At 63.0% G+C, this 8,686-nt stretch overlaps 2 protein-coding genes across 2 annotated transcripts in view; both read left to right on the top strand.

The window, feature by feature from the left end:
- Positions 1 to 380, top strand: part of MNEG_3234 (hypothetical protein) — a gene marked incomplete at both ends in the record, with an annotated part of 4,141 nt that extends 3,761 nt beyond the window's left edge. Inside the window, one exon of the mRNA XM_014048291.1 lies at positions 193 to 380. Within this exon, the coding sequence (XP_013903745.1) occupies positions 193 to 380 (188 nt within the window). The remainder of the gene's footprint in view (positions 1 to 192) is intronic.
- A 2,573-nt stretch (positions 381 to 2,953) lies between these two features.
- On the top strand, positions 2,954 to 8,495 carry MNEG_3235 (Polygalacturonase inhibitor 1; the record flags this gene model as incomplete). The annotated part of the gene is made up of 14 exons (XM_014048292.1): positions 2,954 to 3,204; positions 3,517 to 3,600; positions 4,165 to 4,366; positions 4,650 to 4,788; positions 5,002 to 5,111; positions 5,332 to 5,439; positions 5,670 to 5,746; positions 5,919 to 5,988; positions 6,328 to 6,448; positions 6,672 to 7,091; positions 7,280 to 7,505; positions 7,777 to 7,886; positions 8,114 to 8,256; positions 8,433 to 8,495. The coding sequence occupies 14 exons, from the start codon at positions 2,954 to 2,956 to the stop codon at positions 8,493 to 8,495; spliced, it is 2,124 nt and encodes a 707-aa protein (XP_013903746.1).
- Between the last annotated feature and the right edge of the window lie 191 nt (positions 8,496 to 8,686).

Consider the following 8,686-nt stretch of genomic DNA (forward strand, 5'->3'; position numbering starts at 1 on the left):
CGCCGCGGCAGCCGGCCTCGCCCGCCTGCCGCTGCTTGCTTGCGGGGCTTGTGCTCCGCCCCTGGCGCCACTCGGGACCATTTGCAGCGCTGCTGCACCTGCTGCGGAGCCCTTTAAACGTGCAACCATATCGCTGTCACCTCCCCATATGCCCTCATTGTCCCTTCTGCGCCTCCATCATCCCCCCTTCAGGCACCACTGAGCACCACTACGGCCACTTCTGCCCCCTGGTGGGCCGCAACGTGCGCAGCGAGGTCTTCCCCCACATAGAAGCGTTCATGTCGGAGTTTGACACCGCCCCCACCGCCGCCCCCCGCGGCTCGCCGCCGCCGCCTCCCCTGCCCGTGGCCGTGGATGGGCTGCGGCCCGGCGCCCTCTAGTGGCCCTACCACCCCCGCCAGGCCGCGGTCGGTGGGCAGGGGGCGGGCGCTGTGGCGGCCGGCGGCGTCGGCGTCGGACCCGGCCTGATCCGAGTGCTTGCAGGCCTTCCGCCTGTCAGATCTGCGAGCAGCCGGTTGCCCAATGCGGCTGTGCCCGGATGCATGCGCCCCGTTTATGGGCGGGCGCACCGCCGCCGGCCGCCAGGCGCCGTCTGCAGTGCACTCACTGCATAGGAGCGTGTCTCTGTTGAGCAATTGATTTGACGCGCGCGGGGGCAGTTGGTAGGGCGGGAGGGCCGTAGGGGCCCCGTATTAGGATGCGGCAGCACTGTCCCACGTAGCAGCAGGCGACCGCGTCGTTCTCACATCAACCACGGGTGTGATGTGGGGGTCATCCACTGCGCGCCGGCTCGCGCCTTCAGCTCGGCCAGCGACTGAGCTCGCTCTGTGCTCTGGCCGCACGCGCTCGTGTGACGCCAGTCGCCGGCGGCCGGCCGCGCAAGGGGACCCCGTTTGTCCGGGAGGAACAATAACCCTGTTTGCTCGCCATAATGGCGCAGGAACCATGCAATCATTCGTTGCACGGAAGCCCTATGAAACCCAGAGCGTGTGCGGTCACGGGCGCGGTCCGCGCCGCCATGGGCCCCTCTTTGTGTTTGGCGCGTGCAGCGCGTCGCACACCCACCCAAGCCATTCTAGCCGTCCTCTTTGCAAAATATTGTGCTGCAACAAGCACTGAAGCGACGCACCCCTGCCTCACCCTGCTGCCCGGTGTCAAGGGCAAGGGCATGTGGGACGCGCGCGCCCCGCGCCGCTCCCCAAGTCTCTGAACCCCTGTGAAAAGGCGCGTTTGCGTCACGGCTGCCACGCCGCTTCCCTGCACAACGCAGCTCGCGCATATGCGCATTGTCTTGCCATGAGTTTGATTAGGTAGTGCTGTGGTTGCGTGTATTAGCCCAGATTTCGAGGAGGATGAATCACTTGTTTTCCCTCACCCCAGCTCTTGCCATTTGTATGCGCGCAGTGACACGAGAGCCTTTGCCCGCAAGCTGCTTCGTCGCAGAGCAGCTGTTCGATCCTGTTTGCGGTGGTTTGTTGCACCTCACATTTGTCAACCCGGAACCACCTGTGCAGCCCGCCCGCACGTCCGGCAACCGCAGCCGCCGCTGCGCGGGTGCTGCGTGCGCAGGCCCTACTTGCCCGGCTGCGTGCAGACCGAGCCGTGGTTGCAAAGAGCAAGCACAGCGGGCGCGCACGTGCGCCTGACACAGGGCGACAAGTGTCGTCACCTCTCGAGATTGATCCACGCACTTCACTCAACGCGCGCCCAGGCCCGACGGGGCCCAACCTCTGTCCACAACCCATGCCTCTCCTCTCGCCTCTCCCGCCCCTTCGCTCCTGCGTGTCCTTCATCTAATCGTTACCATCGGTTGCAAAATGCGGCTACTTTTTTTTACATTTCTTGGACTGCGCTTTGGGGGATGGCACTCTCATGACAGAACTGTGCAGTACATGTACTGTGTAACGCATGTGCCGCGTTTTAGTAGGGTACGGGCGTGTGCGAGCTTGACAATCATCTTCCAAGGCTTGGGGGGGTGTGGGTTGATTTTGATTGCAACCGGCAACTTTTTAACGCCGCTGGCAGTCTCAGCTGGGTGACCTCGGGGCACCCATGAATGTGGATTTTGATCATGTACACCCAATGAACTGGCTGGAGGAAATATGACTTGAAATTGGCAGCTCTGGCCATTCACCCGCTTGCTTGGACAGCATGAAATCAGTACATTGATTATTCTGCATGCATTGCAGAGGGTGTGGCTAGCCTCCGGGATTGCTGGCCCCGGCGTCCTGCTGCTGGGGTGCCTCGCTTTGTAAGTAGCAGGTGCCTCGTGAAACCATACATTTCTGAGGTCAAACGGAGCGGGTATGGAGGCAATGCATCGCACTTGTAAGTGTTTCGCTTGTACCATGACCACTTTACGTAACCCTGGAGGGCTGCATGTGAGCATTCCAGCCCAGCATGGTGCAGTGAGAGCGGCGAGACGCCGGACGGCAAACATATGCACCTGGCTCTTGCTGGGCCGCAAAGCGGCACTCTAGGCCCTCTAAAATGACTCGTCAATATAAATCCCAAGATAAAACACTCGAATTGTCAACAGACACGGCCAAGGCCAGCATTTGCTCGAGCTGCGTGTGTTGACCAAATTTCATGGCGTCCAGCCACGGTGACCAGGTCAGACCTGCCGCCAGAAGAAGGCAAAGTTCTTGTGAGCGCCAATGCATCGTGTTGCAGCAGCCGTTGAGGTTTCGAATACGAGACATAAGAGCCATTGATAGACGCACAATCGCATAGGCTCGCGACCTGCACAACGAACCGCCGCTGTCAACTCTGAACTACCGTATCGACTCTCGCAGGCCGTCAAGGCATCATCCCGTCAGATACTTACAAAAATACACAGTTTAAAGGTTGTGTTTCTGCCAGCTTTTGTCCGTTGCCAACGCCTGAGGCCTGATCTATACGCGGGGCAAGCCTGGTGGTTGGTCAATCAGACGCCTGAAGGCCTCCGCCCAGGATGACACCTTCTCATCGGCCACGAGGGTTCCCAAAGGCCATTGCTATAGTGCTCATTTTCGGCGCGGCAACATTCGCACGCCCCGCGGTTGGCGTGGCGCCGTCGCCCGGCGCCGCTCGCGATGGGTCGTCCCTCGAGACCGCGCAGCGGATCTCCGACCTGCCTGGCTGCGGCTCAGACGGCTCGCTGCAGCCCGCCACGGACACGTGCAACCTGCAGATCAAGCTCAGCGGCGGCGGCGCAACCAAGTGGTGAGGCGCCGGGCCACTCGGTGACTGAGAGGAACCATTACCAAGGAGCGTACAACACAGAGAGCAGCGCCCGGCCGGCAGCAAGAGTTGACTGGATGCCATATATTTAGCGCCCTTGGATGCATGCACACGAGGCAGCCGTGCGAGCTTCTGGTGACCCAGGCATGGCGCGCCCGACGGCGCGCAGTCAAACCTCGTCCGCCCTCGGGCCGGCCAACAGCACCGCGTCCCGTCCCTAGTGGCGCCGCGACAAGGCCCAGGGGCACATGCAACCATGCCTACTTGTGCACCCACCGCGTCGTGCACGCGCAGGTTTACGTTTGCAATCACCCAGGACACGTCACTTGAGATGACAGTCACCATCGTCGCCCGCACAACCGCAGGCGCTGTGGACACGTGAGGGCACGCGCAGGCGTGCTGGCATGCGTGGGCGAGCTGCTGGGGTGCATAAATGTTGCATTTTGTGCAGAAGCAAGCGCAGACTTGTGCTTCTACGCAGGGCCCATTGGCCGCACATATGAGCAGCCGATTTCCTCCAGCCTTGTTGATCCCCGCAACGCATGGTGCTCCCCAACCATCAACCCCAACTCACAACCCCAACCAACCCCTGGCTGTGCACCCTGCCGCGACGCCTTCATGCTGAAATCACTGACCAGGATGCTGTGGTGAGCCGCAACGCCGCCGCGGCCCTGTTAAAGGTTTCGCGGGGGGCCCCAAGCTGCGGTGATTTAAATGCAGCAGGGGTCCCGCCTTTGACCCATGCCCCGCCCAGGCTGGACTTGCTGTGCAGAGCGCCTTGGCTTCGTGAAGCAAGGGTAGCTGACCGTGCCGCCTCCCAGTTTACGGTGCACAAGGGTTGATTGCATGCCAGCCTTTGTGCCGCTGCTCCCCCCGCCCCTGCCACACAACCAACACACCCACACGCACACACACCCACACACCACATCTCTCTCGAACCAGGTACCCTGGAGAGAGCCCGACCTCGGCCGAGCCCAGCCACTACGGCACCAATGCAGGTTACAACCTGTCGTCGCCCTATGACGAGAGCCCCCCCGCGTCGGACACAGACTACCTCTATCTGGCAGGCCGCAACCGCGTCGTGCCGGGCGTGTATACGCTGCTCGTCGCAGCCAAGAGCGGCACGCCCGTCGTGCAGCTGCAGGTGCGCACAACAGGTCTAAACCCCATGGATGGTGGGAGCGCGCGCGGCGCAGCGGCAGCGGTGGTTGGTGATCTTTGATTTGCGGCGGCCTGGATCCCTGTTTTGGGCCCACTTCCCTGATGGGAGCCAAGCTTGACTGTTGATTGACTTTTTTCACCCCCACCACCTAATTGTCATATGTTCTTGTCAGGTCACGACCTCCAGCGCGTTGACTAGGATGAACGATGACGATCTCAAGGGACTCGGGCAGCTGCTGAGCAGCTGCTGCCCTCGCTGGAACCAGACTAAGGCCGTCGACAGCGAGAATGCAGGGGACCAGCCCGGGTGGTGCGGCGCCTTTGGCAGGAGCCTCCTCACGCCCTCTGAGGACTGTGAGTGGACACTGCAGCGCTGCGGGCACGGGCCAGGGACCATCGAGGACAGTGGGTGCCACACGTGCAGTGGCTGGGCCATGGAGGCTCCTTCCTGCCTGCCAATCCACTTTCGCGAACCAACAAGGATTGCACTGCATGCCTTAGCCATGATGCTGTGGTTTGCTGTGATAGCCGCTGGCAACTGTATCGCCCCTCATTGCAACTCTTTCCCCCCACACTAAACCCTGATGTACTCTAAACCTACCCTGAATCTGCCCGCAGACACCACCGACCCCTGCCACGTGCCGCCAAACCTGTGCACCACCGACGGCCACCTGACGCAGCTCATCCTGCCCCTGGGCGGCTTTAACTGCGGCGGCACCTTCCCGCAGGTGCGGTGCGGCTGCTCCCTCTGGTGCTGTTCGGTTGCATCAAAGGGGCGGAGGGTCTGTGCGGCGTGGCAAGTGTTTCTTGCGCTCTAAACTCCTTTTCGGAGAAGCTCATCCCCCTGCCTCGCGATTGACACACTCACACCCCCAGACCCCACACCCTCACACTCCACACTCCAACGTCAACACGTCCCTAAACCCCACACCTTGACCCCCTCACCAGGCCCTCGCGTCCTTCAAGAGCCTGAGGTATGTCGACCTGTCATACAACGTGTTCAACACGACACTGGCTGAGGTCGGGAGGGTCGTGGCGCAGATGCCTTCGCTCGAGGTGGGAGGGGGCGGGGAATGTGGAGTGGACAAGCATCACCGCCCAAACAACTATATATCTGGCGGGGCCGCTGGGCACAATGGTGTCAGCTCTTGAGAGGGCGCCTTGCAGGCAGCCGAGCGTCCTGGGCGTTCTTGTCTGCCGCCTCAGCCGAGTCCAACAGGAGCAACACCCCCATGCGTACCCAGCTCGCTGCACGTCTGCCCTCTCCATGCCCTGCCCCACCCCAGTCCCTCTTCCTGCGGGGCGCCGGCCTGCGTGGCCCGGCCACGTGCGACCTCGTCGGCGACCGCGCCCACGGCTCCAGGTGCGGTCTAAAGGTTTAGGGGGAACTCCATTGGGGAACTCCACTGCTACGGCAAGGAAGCCCTGCTGCTCCATCAGCCAGTGCTGCGCCATTGCGATCCTGCCTTGAGCGTGGGGGTTGTTTTGGCGCACTCCGAAGTTTGGCCCCAACCTGCCTGGTCTTGTGTCTGCAGGAAGTCGCTGGTGCTGTCCAACAACCCCGGCATCTCGGGCCCCATCAACCCATGCTTCACTTCCTCAGCGGTGAGCGCCAGAGCAGCGAGTCGTGTCCCTCCCCAGCGCTCTCCTTGAGTTCCCTCTTGACTGCCGCGGCTGTCGCCTGACGAGAGCGAAGCCTTCGGCCATGGCCCTCGCGACGTCCCTCGCCCCTGCGATGTTGCGCGCTCTCCCTTTGCCCTCGCCGCCCCCCACCACCCTTGCCTTCCCCCTGGGCAACCACAAGGGTGGCAGCACCTCTCTTGAATGCCCGCCGGCACCTGCCCTCGTCCCCTTTGGACAGCGCACATGCAATCGTCCGGGCGTTGACCAGTCAACATGCTGGCCCTCCATCAATTGTGAAACTGTTCATGGCACCCCTTGCAGGTGCTGGAGGAGCTGCAGTTGGACAGCACAGGGGTCGAGGGCGCGCTGCCACCGCTGGCCGCGTCCTCGCCGCTGCACTTCCTGTACCTGGGGAACGTCCCCGGAGCCGGCAAGCTGACAGGTGCGTCGCTGCGTCCTAGTACTGTTGTGCGCTTGATGGATTACGGCGTAGGTGCCGCAGACCAAACAATGTGCCACAGCGTTTCCTTGTCTATGCAAGGGCCCTCTCCAAGCTTGTCGTCATGTATATGTGTCGACCGATTGACAAGCCTTATCCCGTGTGCTGCCTCCCGCCTTTGCTCGTAATCACCACGCCGTAACCATCTCCAAACCGCAAACCGCAGGCCCCATCCCCCCGAGCTACGGCGCCGCCACGCGCCTGCAGCACCTCCACCTCCGCGGCCACGCCCTGTCTGGCCCCCTGCCGCCGCTGCCCGCCACGCTGCAGCTGCTGGATGTAGCCCACAACCAGCTGAGCGGCACCTTCCCAGACCTGTCTGGCGCCAAGGGCCTCGATTACATCGACGTGTCGAACAACAACCTCGGAGGCGCGCTCCCTCGGACGATGGCCTCGGACAACCCGGCCATGGATTACCTCGACGCTTCGAACAACAGGATCGGGGGCCGGCTCGACGAGGTGTCGCTGCCGTCGGGGCTGACGTACGCTGATCTGAGCGGCAACGTCATCGGCGGCGGGCTGTGGGCCAGCACAGAGGCCTTTGGCAGCCTGGCGCAGCTGCGCCTGTCCCACAACTCCATCAGCGGTGCGTCCCAGGATGAGCCCGCTGCAAATGAAGCTGGCCTTTTGCTTTGCCGCGCAAGATGTATTCGAGTGTAGACCATCAGCTGTCGGCCAGAGCCCTGCTTCACCAACCGTCAACAGAGCTCCAAGCTGCCCTCCACTCAGCTCAGACCGGCTGAATGGGCGCCACCGCCACCCCTCACCCCGCAGGCCCCCTCAAGCCGTCCCTGGCGGCCGCCCCCGCGCTGCAGCACCTGGACCTCTCCCACAACCAGCTGTCCGGCGACCTGTCGCCCTTCGCGGCCGCCATATCCCGCATGAGCAGCAACGCCATCGTGGAATTCAACGTCTCCTACAACCAGCTCTCGGGGGCGGTGCCTGATGGCCTGGCCCGCCTGGCCGTGTTTGACCCGTTGACCGTCAAGTCGCCCGACGGGTGAGTCGGCACACGCAGCGGCGGCGGCGGCGGTCACAGCAGGGGCCGCGAGAGCATGCACTGGATTGAGGCTGCGGGGAGATACTGCAGGCTGTCTTGTCTGGCTGGGCGCAGACCAGCCTGTTTTGGCCCAAGGGTCTGGGCTTGTCAACTATAAGCAGCAAGGTTTGATGTGTGATGGGGTTGGAGCCGAACCTATGGTGACAAGCATAGAGCACCAAAAGCACGCAGAGCTGACCCCAACCCACGACACTTTACTTTGTTTGACCAGGACGATCCAGGATCGCGTGTTTGACCTGAGGGGCAACCGCCTGGTCGGCTACTTCCCTGTTTTTGCGGCCCAGGCCATCCCGCCGATGGAGGCCGGCTGCCGCTGCGCATGTGAGCGGCGGCTGTCATAGGCACTCACGCCGTATTTGTTGCGAACAGCACGCTTGGCACCCCCACATCATGCCACCCTCGCATGCCACTGCAAGCGCAAACTAGCCATTGCCAAGCTCGATGTGGCGTTTGACCCCGCTGCACGCCCCCAGCTACGCCCCCTTCTCTCGCCACGCAACCAATTTTCTCCCTGCGCATCCCCTCTGGACGGCCCCGTCATCCTGCAGATGACATCCGGTTACCGGGTGACGCCCCTCTGGCCTGCCCCCCCGTACTATTCAGCCCGATGCCCCAGGCCGCCAACGTGCTGAAGTCGAGCGCCCCCGACATGACTTGCTATGCGGACGATGGTCGCGGCAACATGAAGCAGGTTTGTGTGCGTGTGCGTGTGCGTGTGCGCGCACGTGCGCACCTGTGTGTGTGTGGGTGGGTGGGTGGGTGGTTTCAGCGGGCACAGGAGGTCGGCGGAACGTAGAGGTTTGCCGTGTGGCTGCGTCAGCTGCCGCGCTTGTGTCTCCCGGTTTGGCATTTGTTGATCACTTACAGGCAAGCAGTGGCGGCCGTTGGCAAGCAGGGCTAGCCTCGCTGCGGCCCTCCTGCCCGTTGTAGCTCCTGCCGCAACGAACCATGCTTGCCCCCACCTTTCCTGTCCCAGACTCCCCTATGGACCCTGGTCGGCCACGGCGACGCCCCCACCTTTGGACCCGCCAGCCACCCCACCCCCGAAACACCCCGCAGCCGCCCCGTCCCCGGCAGCGCCCCCGCCGCGGCCGCGGCCGGCGCAGCTGCGGCCGGCGGGG

Source organism: Monoraphidium neglectum (assembly GCF_000611645.1).
Source record: "Monoraphidium neglectum strain SAG 48.87 unplaced genomic scaffold scaffold00397, whole genome shotgun sequence".
Taxonomy (NCBI): domain Eukaryota; kingdom Viridiplantae; phylum Chlorophyta; class Chlorophyceae; order Sphaeropleales; family Selenastraceae; genus Monoraphidium; species Monoraphidium neglectum.